At 39.2% G+C, this 21193-nt stretch overlaps 1 protein-coding gene across 3 annotated transcripts in view; it reads right to left on the minus strand.

Annotated features, from left to right (window-relative positions):
- The window catches only part of LOC126248378 (fibrillin-1-like), a 647044-nt gene that overhangs the window by 88832 nt on the left and 537019 nt on the right, over positions 1–21193 (minus strand). For all 3 annotated transcript variants that reach the window (XM_049949314.1, XM_049949313.1, XM_049949315.1), the window contains 2 exons: positions 4988–5119; positions 3061–3201 (listed from right to left, as the gene is read on the minus strand). In XM_049949314.1, the coding sequence (XP_049805271.1) occupies positions 3061–3201; positions 4988–5119 (273 nt within the window). The remainder of the gene's footprint in view (positions 1–3060; positions 3202–4987; positions 5120–21193) is intronic.

The following is a 21193-nucleotide window of genomic DNA, read 5'->3' on the forward strand; positions in this document are numbered from 1 at the left end:
TGTATTTAGCTTCATTATCTAACAGAAATGATCCAAAATGCCACTTCAGATCTCTTATGAATATTAACATGGTCTAAAGTTGAAGTTGAACTTTCTGAAATCCTCGTAGCTGTGTTTACCATTTGTGTCAAACCAATAATGTTCAAAATATTTAGGAGGTTATTACTAATTTTACCCTCAGCACCTGTGTTGATATTCATGTCTCCATATATTATTACACCAGTTTTGGGGGCTGAGAACCTTTTCAGGACTTCAGTTAATTTGTCGAAGAAAGTGTCCACATTACCCCTAGGTGAGCAGTAAACACACAGAACAATTAGCTTCTTATAGGCAACTTGATTCATTATTTCAATGGGTGACAATTCAAAATGTTAAGATGTGTGCTACCCCTGATATACGAGGGTGGTTTGAAAAGTTCTCAGAATCACAATGAGAGGTCAGCACTAGTGCAATGAGTTGTTCATGTGATATTCATTGGACTGTTGCCTGTAAACACATACCACATCAGTGCTCTTGGAAGAGGGCTGTGACAGTGATGTGGCTCTGTTGTTGTTTCTGCATAGTGATTTGCTAAGATGGAAAAAATTGAGATTCGAGCAGTGATTAAGTACTTCGTAAAGAAAGGTATGAAAGCAAAAGACATTCATGCTGATTTCCAGAATACACTGGGGGTCTCTGCTCTGTCATATTCAACTTTTGCCAAGTGGACAAATGAATTTCAGTTTGGTTGGGAGAGCTTAGCTGATGATCTGTGCAGTGGTCAGCCAAGAGGTGTCAAAACTCCAGAAATCATTGCAAAAGTGCATAAAATGGTCATGGAGGATTGACGAGTGAAAGTGCAAGATTGGTGCCGTGACTCTTGACACTGGATCAAAAATGCATGAGAATTGACATATCGGAACAATGGTTGGGCCGTTTTAGGTGAAACGAACAAGATTTTTTGCACTGGTTTGTGACCACAGATGAAACATGGGTGCGGTACTATGCCCCAGAGACAAAACAACAGTCAAAGCAGTGGAAACATGCTGATTCTCCACCACAAAAGAAAGCAAAGACAGTTACTTTGGTGAGAAAGGTCATGGTATCAGTGTTCTGGGATTCGAAGGGAATTCTGTTCGTAGACTATCTCCCCACTGGGCAAACAATTACTGGAGAATACTATGCTAACCTTCTGGACAAATTGCAACAAAAACATACATGAAAAAAAGGCCAGGTTTAGCAAGGAAGAAAGTCATCTTCCATCAAGACAATGCGCGCCTGCACACATTTGCCATTACCATGGCAAAATGACACGGACAAGGTATTAATTGTTGCCACACCCACTTTATTCACCTGATATGGCTCCGTTAGACTTCCATCTCTTTCAAAATCTGAAAATTTTCTTCGTGGATGAAGATTCATTTCAAACAAAGAATTGATAGCCGGAGTTGACAACTATTTTCCTGGCCTGGAGCAAACTCATTTTTGAGATGGGATCAAGGCCCTGGAACATTGTTGGACCAAGTGCATTAATCTACAAGGAGATGACATTGAAAAATAGAAAAGTTTAAGTGATGTAAGTACTTTTTTCTATTCTGTCCTGAGAAATTTTCAAACCACCCTCGTAAAAACATAATCCCCACTCTTTAAGCTAGACCTACAGTAGCAACTTGCACATTCATGTGATGGTAGCACTATATGCTGCAATTCATCATCTCTACACCAGTGCTCTGTAATGCATATTAATATGCTACTCAAAGACTGTAATTCAACTTTAAGCTGGCGTACTTTAGTTTTAATGGACTGATACATTCTGATGAATAATACAGAATTCTGAACAAACTTCCATGGTGCTTGCACACTCCAGTGGGAGTACATTCTATTTCCTGCATACACAGTGCAGAAGTCTCTAAGCTGGTTGAGATACTTTTAACACAAGGTAGCCTCTTGTCAGGGTTTATCCTAAAAAGGCCGAGTTCTCCTACCCATGACAACAAGTACTTGACCAATTAATTGCCCACACCCACTGACTATACTCTCACTAATCAACTCTACCAATTTCTCTTTCCCAAACCTGATGAAGAGCAGACCATGTTTAGTGTAGCTCCATCTCCTGATAGTTTCCACTGCAATGTGCACCCAGCTGGCAGTCATCAGCTCCATCTCCAACTCTGCGCTGACATACTTTACACTACCAAGATGAGGGCAAACATGCTACTGGAACAGCCCTACCATACTCACACTGGTGCCACTAGCTAGGGAAGCTATCTTATTCAGGTTGCCACCTATGTTGTATGCTCTGCCCCGGTTTAGGTTGTTACCTGCCCCACCCCTATCACTACCTGAACATCTTTCATGAAATCCTTACATGAAGGCCCTAAACCCTCAGTCACCTGAACCAGTCCAGCACTCAGCTTGAAAATGCTTATAACTGATACTCTTCCCCTTGTAAGCTAATTTGTGTGCGTGTGTTTTATTTCAGTTATCACCAAGGAAAGACAATATCCAATAACTGAGAAACATTTTCAGCCTTACTTAAGTGACTGTTGTCTGCTGACTGTGTCAGTTCGTGTAATTCATATCTGATATAGCAGCTAGCTGAGGTGTTTTTTTTTTTTTTTTTTTTTTTTTTTTTTACGGTAATACAATGGGAAACCCATGAAATATTTTTGGTGATATTACTGATTTGTAATACTGACTTTTTAAAGATAAAACACTTATTACCTTATATGATCATGCACAGCTAATCATCAAAAGTTCTATTTATTTGAATAAAATATCAGAGATGAAATTTTATTAATTACGAGGCCTGCCTCTAGCATTTTTATGCAAACTGTCTGAGAAGTCTCAAAATTAGTTCAGAGCAAACATGTGTCTCTTTCAACAATGTCTACAACATACATTCATATTTCTATGAATGCCTCATGTATAAAAGTTATGGATCATTAAATTAATATAACTCATTTTAACATATATATGGTATTGGAAACCAAACATTCAATGCTCATATGGGAAGAAAACAGGTAACTGCAGTTAATGATAAGACCACAGAGTATAAAAACGATAAAAAAGCAAACATACCTTCACATTGTCCTGTTTGTGCATTAAGTGTGTATCCTGTACCACAGCTTGTTACACGAATGCAGTGAAATGATCCAATAGTGTTATCACACCTTTGAGTTGGCAGGCAGTCGTGTTTGTTAAGCTGACATTCATTAATATCTGAAATATATTTACATATGTAAATATACATTGAGATGTCTTCTTTCTGGTACCAAAAGTGCAAACAGCACAACATTCCTGAAAATACAATTAGTTACCCAGTAACACAGATACACTATGTGATCAAAAGTATCCGGACACCTGGCTGAAAATGACTTACAAGTTCGTGGCGCCCTCCATTGGTAATGCTGGAACTCAATATGGTGTTGGCTCACCCTTAGCCTTGATGACAGCTTCCAATCTTGCAGGCATATGTTCAGTCAGGTACTGGAAGGTTTCTTGGGGAATGGCAGCCCATTCTTCATGGAGTGCTGCACTGAGCAAAGGTACTGATGTTGGTTGGTGAGCCTGGCATGAAGTAGGCATTCCAAAACATTCCAAAGGTGTTCTGTAGGATTCAGGTGAGGACTCTGTGAAGGCCAGTCCATTAAAGGGATGTTATTGTCATGTAACAACTCTGCCAGAGGCTGTGTATTATGAACAGGTGCTTGATCATGTTGAAAGATACAATCGCCATCCCCGAATTGCCCTTCAACAGTAGGAAGCAAGAAGGTGCTTAAAATATGAATGTAGGCATGCGCTGTGATATTGCAACACAAAAAACCAAGGGATGCAAGCCTCCTCAATGAAAAACACGACCACACCATAACACCACCACCTCTGAATTTTACTGTTGGCACTACACACGCTGTCAGATGACGTTCACTGGGCATTCACCATACCCGCACCCTGCCATTGGATCACCACATTGTGTACCATGATTTGTCACTCCAAACAATGTTTTTCCACTGTTAAATTGTTCAATGTTTATGCTCCTTACACAAAGCGTGGCATCATTTGGCTGCATTTACCGGCATGATGTGCTGCTTATGAGCTGCTGCTCGACCATGAAATCCAAGTTTTCTCACCTCCTGCGTAACTGTCACCAAGCAAGGTGGCACAGTGGCTAGCGCACTGGACTTGCATTTGCGAGGACAACGGTTCAATCTCACGTCTGGCCATCCTGATTTAGGTTTCCCATGATTTCCCAAAATTGGTCGAGGCAAATGCCAGGATGGTTCCTTTGAAAGGGCATGGCCGACTTCCTTCCCCATCCTTCCCTAATCCAATGAGACTGATGACCTCACTGTCTGGTCTTCTCCCCTAAACAACTCAACCCAACCTAACTGTCATAGTATTTGCAGTGGATCCTGATGCAGTTTGGAATTCCTGTTTGATGGTCTGGATAGATGTCTGCCTATTACACATTACGGCCCTTTTCACCTTTCGGCGGTCTCTGTCAGTCAACAGATGAGGTCGGCCTGTATGCTTTTGTGCTGTACATGTTCCTTCATGTTTCCATTTCACTATCACATAGGAAACAGTAGACCTATGGATGTTTAGGAGCATGGAAATCTCGCATACAGGCATATGACACAAGTGACACCCAATCACCTGACCACATTCAAAGCCCATGAGTTCCATGGAGTGCCCCATTCTGCTCTCTCACAATGTCTAATGACTACTGAGGTCACTGATATGGAGCACCTGGCAGTAGGTGGCAGCAAAATGCACCTAATATGAAAAACGTATGTTTTTGGGGGTGTCAGGATACTTTTGATCACATAGTGTAGGTCTGTACACAGACAACACTGTGATTCAGGAGTTCATTTCATTAAAAAAAAAAGTTTTCTTAATGCCTGCAATACAAAGCTCACTAAGACTATGAGTAGCAGAATTATAGAACTTAGTCTTCTATGAGGAGAAGCTAACAGAAATAAACATATAATTTTCACACAGTGCTTACCAACACAAGCCTGAAGTACTGGATCCAACTGAAAGCCAGACTTACAGACACACAAAAAGCTCCCAGGGGTGTTTTCACAGTTCTGTGTGCTGTCACAAGGGGATTCACCCTCTTCATGACATTCATCCACATCTAAAACAAAATAAAGGTGATTTAGGTTGTGTGTGTTTAGAAATGTTCTTTCTACAGTCCTTTTGCATTGTTAGTATTTTAACAGAAAAAACTTGTGTGACAAGTGAGTTCTGAACATGGTATGATAACTAAACTATAGAGTGAAACTGCAAGCTACAAATAATTAGAGGATATTTCTCCCTTTCCTCTCTCTCACTTCATTAAGGCTATCAACTGCCCTTTCAATTGCTTATGGGCTCAAATTAATCATTCACACTACATATTCTTACTACTGCCTGTAAAGCTCAGAAGTATTGGAATATGAAACAATATGAACTTGCAACACTTTCTAAATGTATTCATAAACTTCTGTGACTCACTCATTTTTAAGTACACCTCTGTTACCCAATAACTGAGTATTTCTTGTCATTTATGTTATGCCTCAATAGAAAATAGTGTCCGCCTCCATAGCTGAAGGGTCAGTGCAGCAGAATGCCATGCTAGGGTCCTGGGTTCAACTCCCAGCTCAGTTGGAGGTTTTCTTCAATCAAGGACTGGGTGTTGTGTAATCTTTATCCTCATCAACATGCAAGTCATGCAGTCTAACTTTCAATAGAAAATATTCAACTGTTACAGAAACCAAGGATCTTTACCACAACAAATCCACCAATCATCACTGTTTCAAACAGAGCTGACCTCTGAAATTGCCTGTCATATTAAAACTGGGTGCTAGACTGGCCTCTGGGTGGCAGACTGGCCTCAAATCTAGAATGTTTGCCTTTTGCAGATAAATGCTTTACTGACTGACGTGCCCTCACAGCTATATGTTCCCTGTAAATTTTTCCTACTTCCCAAACTTCACACATGATCTCCTGAATACCATGAAGGGCTAACACTCTTGGAGGAAATGAAATTGCAGAGAAATGGGCTTCTTCCCAAAATGGATTTGCTCTCTGCAGCAGTATGTGTGCTGATTTGAAAAATGTCCTGGCAGACTGAAAGAGTGCGCAGAACCAAGAATTGAATCTGGAAATATTTTGACAAATTTTAATTTTTATCTCGTGATAAATTATATGAGATGACTGGTAAAATGACCATAGTTTTCCTTTGTCTTCAGCAGTAATCAAGTTCTTTATGAAATATTTCAATAAGCATGCCTTAAATGCATCTGCCCAACTTCTTTCATTAAGTTGGCAGCGTATTTGTGACCATGCCACATGACTTCAAAGCTCCTCAGCAGTCGGTAAATCAGATTAATAGTTTGTGCCTTAATATTAACTAATAGAGTTGAAGTGAAAGAGACTGAAAGTTGTAATTTTTATAGTGTGTTATTCTATTGTAAATCAGATAGGCAACTTGGATACTCTTCACATTGCAAGTCAATGCATTCTCAATTATGTTTCAGCGGGCTAGGTCTCTTCTGCCCCAAACAGAGAGATGTACATGTTCAATAATGTCAAGAAGATGTGCCCGTGGCACCCCTACCTTTCTGTGACAATACATCAAAAACATGCAAGGTTCATTAGTTAGTTTATTACATGTTCTGCAGATAATTTGCATGTTTTTATTTATTTATTTTACTATGACTTCTGTTCATAACACTATCATTATAGATGCTAGGATATGGAATGAGTCAATTCTTTTCTTACAAAATTTACAATAATAAATTCAGATGAGTAAACATGGAAGAGTCAAGCTGTAGCTCACATCAACAGACATCTTAATACATGAAAACAAATATAGTATGTTATACAACAAAACAAGTACTCACATTCATGCATTCCCTGAGACATTCATGTTGGTACTCAGATTGACTGATGTAACATCTTGATATATGAAAATGAACACAGTACATACCTTACAACAGAATGTAAGAGTCTGTACTCATGCATAAAATGAGATATCCCAGAATACGTCTAATAGTTGAAAATAAAAATGGCATACCTTAGAATAAAATATAAGAATTTGTACTTAAGTATACAAAGAATGAGACATCCATATAATAAAACTCTATATTTTTTAAATATTAGATGACTGTCCATCAAGCTCATATAATAATAGCTGTAGGGGACCCACAAGTGTCAGTATAAGATACAAAGAAATTCTCCCTACAGAAGAGAGCAATAAAATCCCAGTGATCAACTGCTGAAGGATTCACAGCAAATTTTCAGAGCTTGAATCTCACCTAAAAAGCTGTGGAGCTCACATAACAGTAAGTGTAGAAATTGCAACTCTATGTGAGATTGTCTGTGCAATTCTCTGTATCAGTGGTGGGCATACATTCATAACTGGATCCTTCTACTGACCAGCAGACTCATCTCCAGATGTAACTGAAACCTTTGTAGCAAAACTTAAGTTCACTAGTATTAAAGTTCCCCACTCTTATTGTCATCACTGGAGGAGACTTTAATCATACAATAACCAATTGGGAAAACTACAGTTTTATGAGTGTTGGGCATGACAAGACATCCTGAAAAATATTATAGTCTTCTCTGAGAACTTCACAGGGCACATTATTGGGAAGCCCACTCATGACGGAAATACAGGGTATTAAAAAAAAGTATTTCATATTCTGAGAGGTGATAGTATGGACCAAAACAAGACAAAAATGACCAGAAAACATGGGCTCCAAAATGTCTACCTTAAGTGCTATGAGTACTAGTTCATCTTCACTACTGTGGAACACATCTCTTCTACAGTATGTTTTTTGCTGTTACAAATGACCTGCAGAATTCAGTAAATAAATGAGGACACATCATTCTGTTATTGTGAATTGGCAAAACCAATAAATGTGAATGCAAAATAAAGTTGTGATAACATACTGATACGTAGTGTAGAGTGATGTTTATGTTTGTACCATATTAAATACACTTTGGTATATTAGAATGTCTGCTATTTCACACTAACAAAATAATGCATTCTCATTTATTTACTCCATTAAGCAGGTTGTTCATAATAAGAAAGAGCTTGCAATAAAGGAGATATGTGGCACATTAGCAAAGATGCTCACACTATAATAAATAAATAATAAATAAGTTCTCGTAGAAGTTTAGAGCCTATGTTTACAGGACGCTTTTTCTTGTTTTGTTCCATACTATCACCTCTCTAGACATTGTCACAACAATGATTACCAAAGTACAAAGGGCAGCTAAAAAGCAGAAGGTTTTATATGTTGCACAAAATGAATAAAGTGGCAACATAACTAATGAGGAGGTATTGAATAGAATTGGAGAGAAGTGAAATTTGTGGCAGAGCTTGACTAAAAGAAGGCACCGGTTGGCAGGGCATATTCTGAGGCATCAAGGGATCACCAATTTAGTATTGGAGGGCAGTGTTGTTGTTGTTGTTGTTGTGGAGTTGTTGTTGTTGTTGTGGTCTTCAGTCCAGAGACTGGTTTGATGCAGCTCTCCATGCTACTCTATCCTGTGCAAGCCTCTTCATCTCCCAGTACCTACTGCAACCTACATCCTTCTGAATCTGTTTAGTGTATTCATCTCTTGGTCTCCCTCTACAATTTTTACCCTCCACATTGCCCTCCAATACTAAATTGGTGATCCCTTGATGCCTCAGAATATGCCCTGCCAACCGGTCCCTTCTTCTAGTCAAGCTCTGCCACAAATTTCACTTCTCTCCAATTCTATTCAATACCTCCTCATTAGTTATGTGATCTACCCATCTAATATTCAACATTCTTTTGCAGCAGTAAGGAACTCAAAACATTTAGATCTGGAGAGGAGCATGTAGAAGAACTGCGGCTCAGGATTAGAAGAATAGTTGACCATGCACTTGATAAATTTGTATCTAGTAGAGAACAGTTGTTTATTGGAGGGACCATACGTGGTAACAGTCACTGTAATGTAGCTGCTAAAGAAAGAGACTATTGCATAATAGGTGTAAAACAGAGCATAGGGCTATTGGTAAGGAGATACTGAATGAAACATGAAACTTCCTGGTATATTAAAACTGTGTGCCGGACCGAGACTCGAAATCAGGACCTTTGCCTTTTGCGGGCAAGTGCTCTACGAACTGAGCTACCCAAGCTCGACTCATGCCCCATCCTCACAGCTTTACTTCCACCAGTACCTCGCCCCCTACCTTCAAAACTTTACAGAAGCTCTCCTGCGAAACTTGCAGAACTAGCACTATACATCCACATCTACATGATTACTCTGCAATTCACATTTAAGTGCTTGGCAGAGGGTTCATTGAACCACAATCATACTATCTCTCTACCATTCCACTCCCGAACAGTGTGCGGGAAAAACTAACACCTAAACCTTTTTGTTCGAGCTCTGATTTCTCTTATTTTATTTTGGTGAACATTCCTACCTATGTAGGTTGGGCTCAACAAAATATTTTCGCATTCAGAAGAGAAAGTTGGTGACTGAAATTTCGTAAATAGATCTCGCCGCGACGAAAAACGTTGTTGCTTTAATGACTTCCACCCCAACTTGCGTATCATATCTGCCACACTCTCTCCCCTATTATATGATAATACAAAACGAGCTGCCCTTTTTTGCACCCTTTCGATGTCCTCCATCAATCCCACCTGGTAAGGATCCCACACTGCGCAGCAATATTCTAACAGAGGACAAACGAGTGTAGTGTAAGCTGTCTCTTTAGTGGACTTCTTGCATCTTCTAAGTGTCCTGCCAATGAAACACAACCTTTAGCTCACCTTCCCCACAATATTATCTACGTGGTCTTTCCAACTGAAGTTGTTCGTAATTTTAACACCCAGGTACTTAGTTGAATTGACAGCCTTGAGAATTGTACTATTTATCGAGTAATCGAATTCCTAAGGATTTCTTTTGGAACTCATGTGGATCACCTCACACTTTTCGTTATTTAGCGTCAACTTCCACCTGCCACACCATACAGCAATCTTTTCTAAATCACTTTGCAACTGATACTGGTCTTCAGATGACCTTACTAGATGGTAAATTACAGCATCATCTGCGAACAACCTAAGAGAACTGCTCAGATTATCACCCAGGTCATTTATATCCTGAAAGAAAGGATATTGCGGAGACATGGCTTAGCCACAGCCTTTGGGATGTTTCCAGAATGAGATTTTCACTCTGCAGCAGAGTGTGTGCTGATATGAAACTTCCTGGTGGATTAAAACTGTGTGCCGGACTGAGACTCGAACTCGGGACCTTTGCCTTTTGCGGGCAAGTGCTCTACCAACTGAGCTACCCAAGCACGACTCACACCCTGTCCTCATAGCTTTACTTCCGCCAGTACCTCACCTCCTACCTTCCAAACTTTACAGAAGCTCTCCTGCGAACCTTGCATAACTAGCACTCCTGAAAGGAAGGGTAATGCGGAGACATGGCTTAGCCACAGCCTGGGGGATGTTTCCAGAATGAGATTTTCACTCTGCAGTGGAGTGTGCACTGATATGAAACTTCCTGGCAGATTAAAACTGTGTGCCAGACCGAGACTTGATCTCGGGACCTTTGCCTTTCGCAGGCAAGTGCTCTACAAAACAAAAGTGGAAATGCTGAACTCCATTTTCAAATGTTCCTTTGTAAAGGAAAATCCGGGGATATGGCCCCAATTTAATTCTCAACCCATTGCAAAGATGAGTGATATAGACATTAGTGTTGGCAGTGCAGACAAACTGCTGAAATTGCTAAAACTGAACAAAGCTAAAGGGGCCAATGCAATTGCTATCAGATTTTATACCAAATTTGCAGTTGAGTTATCCCCTCTTTTAACTACTAGGTTGGTGCATAAGTTTGTAGCATTTTTGTCCTGCAGTTTGAATTCTGAATTGTGGTTTATTTGTCTTATAATGTACATAGTCTAAATCATTTGATTCAGGTACAGGAGAGGTGTCAAAATTGTGGTAAAATTTCACCATAAACCCAGAACAGCTGATGTTAACAAATATAATTTTGTTGTATATACATACAATAAAATCTAACACTTAATTACTCCTTGCTCAAATTCTGGCTTAATATTAAATATGTTTTTGGGCATATACTTGTTATATATTGTCATCCCATTATACTGTGGAGTCTGTGCAAATAATTTCAACTCATGTGTGGCTGGCATAAAACTGTTTTTATTTCTCATGTTATACCTGTGGTTAAATTGATCCTTCTCAAACATTTTTTATCTGCTGTGTAGGAGGATTATAATTTCATATGTTTATATGGAGGGGACAGTTAGGATTTGTTTCCAAAATAATGGGCAACAAGATTCTGTTTGCTGTACAATGCACATGTAGCTGACAATTTTCTTTTCCAGTTTCAGTATTCGAGATACACTACTTGAACTTTCCCAGAAAATTACACCACATCTAATAACAGATTTAAAATAACTATGACAACCAATTTTTTCTGTAACCAAGTCAGTGGAATTTGCTAGTATTTGCAATGCAAATGCAAAACTGCATAGTTTATTTGATAGGAAGTCAATATGTGTATTCCAGCTTAAATTCTTGGTCCTAGGAGTTAGACCATGTCCTACGAACTTCTTCCATGAGTTGATTGTTAAGTTGAATTTTAAGTTCCACACATTTTGAATGTTTGGTTTTGGAGTGTTCAGTTTTGCAATGTTCAGTTTCAAACCTTTTAACTGGAACCAGTTTTCTGTGATATCCAGTATGCTTACAATGGAGCTCGGAATTATTTCTGCATAGTCACCTTTAATTAAAACAGAAGTATCATCTGCAAATAGAACTGATGGGGAATTTATATTTATGAGTAAGTCATTTATGTAGAATAGGAACAGGACTGGTCCCAAAATGGAGCCTTCAGGCACACCTTGTGATACTGTACTCCATTTAGAATATAATTAACTGCATTTGAAGTGATAGTTGCCATTTGTTTTCTGTTGAGTAACTGTGATGTGACCGAGCGAGGTGGCGCAGTGGTTAGACACTGGACTCGGATTCGGAAGGACGATGGTTCAATCCCGCGTCCGGCCATCCTGATTTAGGTTTTCCGTGATTTCCCTAAATCACTCCAGGCAAATGCCAGGATGGTTCCTCTGAAAGGGCACGGCCGACTTCCTTCCCCATCCTTCCCTAATCCAATGAGACCGATGACCAAGCTGTCTGGTCTTCCCCAAACCAACCAACCAACCAACCAACCAACTATGATGTGAGCCAATTTAAAGAACTGGCCTTAATCTTGTATTTGTCTAATTTATAGATAAGCAAATCATGGTTCACAGAGTCAAAAGCTTTTGTGAGATCACAGAAGATACCTGGAGCTTTACTCTTCTGATACAATGATTTGCAGACCTTTTCAATAAAGTTATTCACTGCATACAGAGTGCTTTTTCCTGGTTCAAATCCAAACTGGTTACTTACAATAATATCATTTTTTACAATAAAATTTTTGATCTAGTTGGCAGCTACTTTCTCTAACATTTTTGACAGGATTGCAAGAATAGAAATAGAGTGATAGTTTCCCATGTCTTCCCTTGACCCTTTCTTGACCGGAGGTCTGACTTCATCATACTTGGAATTCCAATTGCTATAAGATTATTTATAGATCAGCATTTTCTCATTTGTAGTTCACTGTTGCTATAAGAGTTTACATACTGTTATTTGGAGATAGTGAGTGTAGCCTTGGATGCTCTAGAAAATGGAGTGCCAAGTGGACACAATTCTGACATATTCGTCTGTTTGAGTTCAATAGAGGGGTGATGGATGCAGAGGCAGCCAGAAACATTTGTGCTCTGTATGGGGGTAATGCCATTGAACAAGCATGGCAAGAAAATGGTTTGCTATTTCAAGAAGGATTGTTTTCACATTAGTGACTTTCCATGTTCAGGAAGACCATTATGGTTTGATGAAGATTGTTTAAATGTGTTAATGCGCAATGATCCAGAACTGGCAGATGTGATGAACTGTGATCATTCCACCATCATGCAACATTTGCATACAGTGTGCAAGGCTCAAGAACTGGGTGTACAGGTACCCGTTGCTCTAAGCCAAAATCACAAAAATCAATGGGTGGTCATATGTGCATCTCTGCTTGCTCATCATCAATTGGCTCATTAACAACACTGACAATTCAAATCTTGTATTGTAACTGGTGATGAGAAATAATGTTTTTATGCTATCATAATGTAAAGAAAGGAATGGTTGAGGCCAAAAAAAAAAACAAATCTAAAAAGATAGTGTTATGCATCTGATGGAACAGCGATTGTGTGGTGTACTACAAATTGTTTTCCTGAAGTGTATCCATCACTACTGATATTTATTGTCAACAGCTGAGACATCTTGCAGATGCAACCCATGAACAATGACCACAAAGTGTGAAGTGATGCTACTCCACCATAACACCTGCCTGCATTCTGCTAGGCTGACAAAGAACAGTATACAGGAGTTGGGTTGGGAAGTCATTTCGCACCCATCTTACTCACCTGATCTTGTGCCCTCAGATTTTCAAGTTTTCCATTCTCTATTGAACAACCTTCAAGCAACTTCCTTTCTGGACAAAAAGCACTTTGAACATGGCTCAACGAGTTCTTTGCCTCAAAACCATATGATTTCTACAGTCACTGACTCAAAAAGATACCCCAGCAATGGCAGACCATATATTATTTATGACTAAAATCTCTGTTATGTGTATCTGTTGTGCCGGCCGCGGTGGTCTAGCGGTTCTAGGCGCTCAGTCCAGAACCGCGCGACTGCTACGGTCGCAGGTTCGAATCCTGCCTCGGGCATGGATCTGTGTGATGTCCTTAGGTTAGTTAGGTTTAAGTAGTTCTAAGTTCTAGGGGACTGATGACCACAGATGTTAAGTCCCATAGCGCTCAGAGCCATTTGAACCATTTTTGTATCTGTTGTGTTTAGTAAACTTATGGAAAAATATTATGAACTTATGCACCAACCTAATGTAATCTACTGTAGATCCCTCAAACAAAAAATCATGCCCATTACTTGGAAGAAAGCCCAGGTCATACCAGTATACAAGAATGGTAGCAAAACTGGTACACAAAACTTCTGTCCAATGACATTCATTTGATGTAGAAATTTATGAGATATTCTGAGCTCAAACACAATGAGGTACCTTGAACAGAATGTTCTCATTCATGACAATCAGCAAGATTCCAGAGACATTGATCATGTGAAACCAAACTTGCACTTTCCTCACATTATATCCTGAATGTCATGGATCATGGCAGTCAGAGAGACACAATATTTCTTGATTTCTGAAAAGCGTTTGAATCAGTACAATACCTACACTTATTATTGAAAATACAGTTGTATAGGTTATCAACTGAAATTTGTGACTGGACTGTGAATTACTTGATGTTATTTTTGATGGAGTGTCATTGACAGATGTAAAAGTAACTTCAGGTATTCCCCAGGGAAGTGTGCTGAGACCCTTGCCATTCATGTTGTATATTAATGATCTTGCAGACAATTTTCATTGGAAACCTGAGACTTTTTGCAGTTCATACATTCATCTAGAATGAAGAACTGTCTGAAAACAATTGCACAAATCTTTAGTCAGCTCTCAATAAGATTTCAAAGTGGTGCAAAGATTGGCAATTTTCTTTAAATGTTCAAGAATGTAAAATTATCCACTTCAAAAAAATGAAAAACACAGTATCTCTTCAACAACAATGTCAATGAGATACAACTGGAATTGTTCAACTCACACAAATTCCTGAGTGTAACAGTTTATAGGGATATGAAGTGGAAGGATCACATAGGCTCTGTCATAGCATGTGGAAGACTTCAGTTCATTGGCATAAAAATGCAATCAGTTTACACAGGAGATTGCTTACAAAGCACTTGTGTGACCCATCCCAGAATATTGCTCAGGTGTGTGAGCCCTGTACCAAATAGGACTAATAGGGGATATTAATTGTACACAGTGAAGAGCAGCATGAATGGTCACATGTTTATTTGACCCTTGGGAGAGATGCTGGAGAAACTGAACAGGAAGATGATGCAAACTATTCCAAGAAATCTGCTTTCAAGAACCAGCTTTAAATCATGAATCTAGGAATATAATACAATCTCATATGTATCACTCCCACAGAGATTTAAACAGTCATTCTTCCTGTGTCCCATATGTGAATGGAACAGGAAGAAGTTGTAATAACTGTTGCCATGGGAGGTACCATTTGCTATGCACTTCACAGTAGTTTGCAGAGACCGGATGTAGGTGTAGATAAACAGACACACTCATTTATACTAAACAAACTCAACCATGATTTTTGTGACATGCATTCCTTCAATTTGCTCTTGATTTTGGTGTGTAAATCCTCTTTGACTTTTGATTCACTAAATTATGGGAATCTCTTCATGGTTCATTCTTTACAAAAAATTTCATTCGACCTAACTTTATGTGTAAATGTGGATGTAATACCTTATTGGGATCAACTATTGACTCAGGCAGGATATATTTCACACCTAGCTGTAGTGAATTTCTTCTAGGTCAGTGAGTTTCATCCTGTAGGGTCACTAACAGGTTAAAAGTAAAATTTTGATAAGGGGCACTGTAACACTGCAGTAGCCACCAGATGCTGTGAGAGTGGCATATAGATATTTGGGTTAAGATAACAAGCATGTGAAATTATTGTGAGATGGGTTAGTCTAGCTCAGAGTAACTTTCCAGCATGGGCAAGATGGTGTCTTCGTCGTTTGTGTTTTTGTGGTGTTGCCAAGTGCATGACTCGGAGCAGCATATTGACACAATAAGGGTACTCCTATCTGGTATTAATAACTGTTGATTTTCTACCTGAGGCAGTCTCAATCCAGCAGTACCACCAGGATGCTGGAGTTATGCCAGATGAGGAGATGACACAAATCTGACAGCTGCAGGCACAGGTTTGAGTGCTCACCAGGGTACATCCTTAATCCACAAAGTCCGCCATCAGACTTGGTTCCACAGTGCACCAGGACTGCCAGTCTGCTCCAGCAGTAGCCACACTTCAGCCAGGAAGCAGCGGGTTGCACACTGGGCACAGAAGCTGCTCTCCAACAATCCACTGGGCATGCCTCACTCTGCTCATCTTAGCCGCCCGGGTGTGGTCATTTATCAAGAGGGGCTACCTCAGCAAGATTCCACTGCATACCACTGATGTCACTGCTGTGGCTCATGCAAGACAGTTGCAAGGCCATTGCCAAGTGCAGATGTCAACAAAGAGGGGTGCCAGCATGTGTTGCAGCTAGCTGGACGGATTCTAGCAGCCGACTGATAGACTACCAGCCCACTCCTGTGAGGAAGGGGCATGATTGCCTCGCCACTGAGCCACACAATCAATGATAACTGGGAAATAAAGTGTTAATTTTGACAGCCATTTCTTCCTGAGCCTTATCACCCTGCTTTCCAGCCTCATTCGTAAGCCACCCAGCCTCCTAATAATGTAGCCGCCTCATATCAAATGCAGGGTCAGCTATACACTCAGGCAATAAAAGTCATGGGACAGCAAGACGCACATTTACAGATGGTGGCAATATTGTGTACACAAGGCATAAAAGGGCAGGCAATGATGGGTGTCCGACGTGAAATCGTGTCCGACGTAATTATGGGAGCATGACAGGAATTAACAGGCTTTGAACGTGTAATGGTAGTTGGAGCTAGATGCAAGGGATATTCCACTTCAGAAATAGTTGGGGAATTCAATACTTCGACATCCACAGTGTCATTACCTCTTACCAAAGACAACACAATGGCCAACGGTCTTCACCTAATGACCAAGAGCAGCAGCCTTTGGGTAGAGTTGTCAGTGTTAACAGGCAAGCAACACTGCATGAAATAATCACAGAAATGAATTTGGGATATACAATGAATGTATCCATTAGGATAATCCTGCAAAATCTGGCGATAAGGGGATATGGCACCTGACGACTGACATGAGGGCTTTTGCTAACAGCACGACATTGTGATGCAGTGCCTCTCATGGGCTCATGACCATATCAATTGGACACTAGATGACTTGAAAACTGTGATCTTGTCAGATAAGTCCTGACTGCAGTTGATAAGAGCTGATGGTAGGGTTTGAGTGTGGTGCAGACCCCATGAAGACATAAACCCAAGTTGTCAACAAGGCATTGTGCAAGCTGCTGGTGGCTCCACAATGGAGTGGTTTGTGTTTATATGCAATGGACTGGGACCTTTGGTCCAACTGAACTGATCATTCAATGAAAATGGTTATGCTCATCTACTTGGAGGTCATTCGCAGCCATTCATTGACCTCATGTTCCCAAACAACAATGGAACTTTTATGGATGACAATGCATCACATCACTGGGCCACTATTTTTCATGTTTGGTTTGAAGAGCATTCTGGACAATTCAAATGAATGATTTGCCCACCCAGATCACCCAACATGAATCCCATCAGACATTTATGGGACATAACTGAGAGTTCAGTTCGTACTCAAAATCCTGCACCAGCAAGACTTTCGTAATTATGGATGGCTATAGAGGCAGCATGGGTCAGTATTTCTGCATGGGACTTCCAGTGACTTGTTGAGTCCATGTCACATTGAGTTACTGCACTATGCCACACAAAAGGTCTGACCCAGTATTAGGTTGTATCTCATGACTTTTGTCACCTCAGTGTAAAGGGGCATCAGAAATACCAACATTACCTTCAGTGGGCAGTAGGGGTTATGTTGTCCACATAGTGTGATGCCTGGAACATGATCTGCAGTGTCAACATGGTGGGGCAAGAGGAGAAACTGTTAATTACTCTTTATGTGTGTGAAAGGCTTGGGATCACAGATGGAGTGTCACTGTAACATGAAGGTTACTCTGTTTAGAGTAGAAGAACCAGCTGATGTGTCTGAATTTTGTGGCAACAGTAAAGAGCATTATTTAGGGCCTGTGATGTGTTCACAGTGTAATCTGTTTGGCAATTCTGCATCCTGTGCTGAATCTGTATCTGTAACTTGTTTTAGGGGCAATTGTTTTTGTCATGTTGCAAAGCAGTGAAGAGATATTGATGCACTTTGTTTAATTGTTGTTTTTTTTTTTTGTCATTTGGTAAATGATGTTTATTTCTATTGTGTATGAATGAAGGATGAAGGCATTGTCACTGGGTTGGAAGCAATTCAAGCATTAGTTAATGAGGCACTGTGATGAAGAGCAGAAAATACAGCTTTGAATAATAAGCTCACAGTCAGAAATGAGGAGTTAAGTGTTATTCAGGGCACCTAGGCTAGTAATAGATCCAGCTGCCACTAGCCTAGTCAGTCCCTCTTATGAAAGGTCATCTGAGGATGTTATGTTGTTTGTGGAGGACCTGACAATGTCGTCAAGTATTTGGGGTTAGTCCAATAACCAGTTGTTGCAGGAAGCAAAGTTGTATTTAATGGGAGAGGCAAAAACATTTTTGAGATGCACTGAAGTGTTGAATAAGGTGGAGATGTTGAGCTGAAGTGTTGAATAAGGTGGAGATGTTGAGCAATTGAAATAGAGGCTTCTGCAGAGATAAAATAAGCAGAACAGCTTGAGGTTCTTTCAAGCACAGTTGAGCACTATTATGAAGAGGCGAGGGGAATCCATGGAAGATTTTGCCAACAATGTGAAAATCAAATGAATGAACTGTCTCAGAGTGATGAAGCAAATGAAGTTTTGCTGCAGAATGCTGAGGAGAGGGCACTTGATGCTTTCCCAAGAATAAGAATAAGAATCTTTATTAGCCATTCAGTATTTTCTTATACAATGGGCTTTGTCAATAAGTTCAATTACAGTATAAAGATGGTTATATTCTCATAACAATGTATATATAAATCATATGAATGTTAGTGTAGTACAATAGGAAACATTTGGAATTTTATATAGTGTTAACATCACAATAAAAAAGAAAACATTGTACAAATTTATATTAAGCGGGGATTATTCATGTTGATGACACTGTGTCATTATCATATACATGTTGATAACGCTATGTCATTATCCTAAGATACTGATACAAACATAGAGCACTCGAAATAGGTCTATGCGTATATGTTAGATATTGTTTTTCCAAATTTAGGTCCTACTATAGGCAGAGGTACCTTTCTCTATGTTAAAACAGCAAATCTGCCATATTACAATCTTATCAACTGAGTAAAATGCTTTACCTTTGAGCCATTGACCCAATGTTGTCTAAATTTATTTTTAGATACTGTTTGTACAATTTTAGGGAGCATATTAAACAGTTCGAGGCCTACATATTTATAACTATTATGTATCTTTGACAATCTAGAGTAAGGTAGATCAATTGTGTGGTTTCGTCTTATATTATGGGTGTGGACAGATGACCTAAGGGGATATTGAACTATGTTTTCTTTTACGTGTAATAAGCAATATTACATGTACAAACAAGGAACTGTCATGATGTTAAGTTTTTTGAAATGTTTCCTGCATGTATCCCAAGGAGATGAACCCGCTATACATCAAAGAGCATTTTTTTGCCATCTAAAAATTGATACTGAATTGGGAGAATTTCCCCAGAGCAGAATACCATATGAAAGATGGGGGTAGATATAAGCAAAATATGAATGCAGCAGTAAATTTTGGCTGACATTATTCCTAAGCTTATAAAGTAGGAACATAGCATGTGCAAGTTTAGAACAGGCGTATGTGATATGTTTATCCCAGCTAAGTTTCTGGTCAATCATCATTCCTAACAGTTTAACAGACTTATTTTCTTTGTTTGATACCTTCAAATTAAAGAATATTTCCTCAGTTTTTGTTTCATTTATGCATAGGGAGTTTGCACTAAACCAATGAACCGATTGTTCAAATACTATATTATTTTTTTCTCATACAGATTCAAGAGTCTGTCCTGAATTGATAAAAGTTGTATTGTCCACATAGAGGACTGTTTTACAGGGTAAAGACTGTGGCATATCATTAACATACACTACAAACAGGAAGGGCCCAAGTATGGAGCCCTGTGGCACACCTCTTTTTATTGTTTGTGGGTTTGCCAGCTGCCCATTTACACTAACAAATTGTACTCTGTTGCTTAAGTAGGATTCTAATAATTTCAGGGTGTCCTGTTCCATGCCATAGTGTCTTAATTTCATGATCAAAGTACTATGAGATACAGTGTCAAATGCTTTACTCAGGTCTAGGAGAGTAGCATAAGAGATTAATTTGTTTTCAAAGCCATCTTATATATCACTAACAATATTTTCAACCACTTTAACTGTGGATAGTTTAGACCTGAATTCATACTGTGAGTTACTTAACAGGTTATTCCTCTCAAAATAGTGATTCATTTATTGGTGAACACAGTCTTTGATTATTTTAGATATTATTGGAATTAATGACATAGGGTGATAGTTACTTGGATTTGATTTATCTCCTTTCTTAAATATGGGAATAGTTACTGCTATTTTCAAACAGTCGGGAAAAATCCCTTGCTGTAATATACAGTTAATGAGAGTGGTTAGAGGGGACAGAAGATCACTTGATGTCTCCTTTATGACAAAGTTTGACAGACCATAGAAGTCCTCTGCTCTGGAACTATTTAGTTTGTCTATTGCTTTGCTAACATCATTTTCAGTTACTGTTGCCCAGCAGAATTTATGAACTACATTCTTATTCAAACTTAAAAGAGTTTTTGCATCAAGCATGGCTTTGGGGGGAGACAAATCTTGTTTTAAACTGAAGTTAACAAAGTGTGGGTTTAAGATATCTTGGGCTATGGGTGAAGTTAGTTGAGTTGTTGGTCTATTTATTTCACTTTTAATTACTTCCCAGACAGCTTTACAGCTGTTTCTACATTTAAGAATATAGTTATCATTTGCCCTACGTTTTGCCAAGTTTTTTCAGATCTATAAATTTTTCTTATTCTAATGTACTCACTGCTGTTATGAGATCTGTCCTTAAACATAAGAAGCATAATCCTGATGCTGTTGAGGTATGGTGTGAACCAATTATTTAGTCTCTGTGATTTATGAGCTTGGTTATTATTCTGTTGTTTTACTGATCTTGGACAACACTCATCAAATATTCTTGCAATTTCCTCTACAAATAATTTGCTTGTGTTATTCACACACATATCTTTGTATAAGATGTCATTCCAGTTAACTGACCTTAATCTAGTTCTAAACTCTCTTATGTTGCATTCATTCATAGGTCTAACAGTTCTGTGTTGTTCATCTGAAATG

The sequence above is a fragment of the Schistocerca nitens genome, chromosome 3 (genome assembly GCF_023898315.1).
Source record: "Schistocerca nitens isolate TAMUIC-IGC-003100 chromosome 3, iqSchNite1.1, whole genome shotgun sequence".
Classification (NCBI taxonomy): domain Eukaryota; kingdom Metazoa; phylum Arthropoda; class Insecta; order Orthoptera; family Acrididae; genus Schistocerca; species Schistocerca nitens.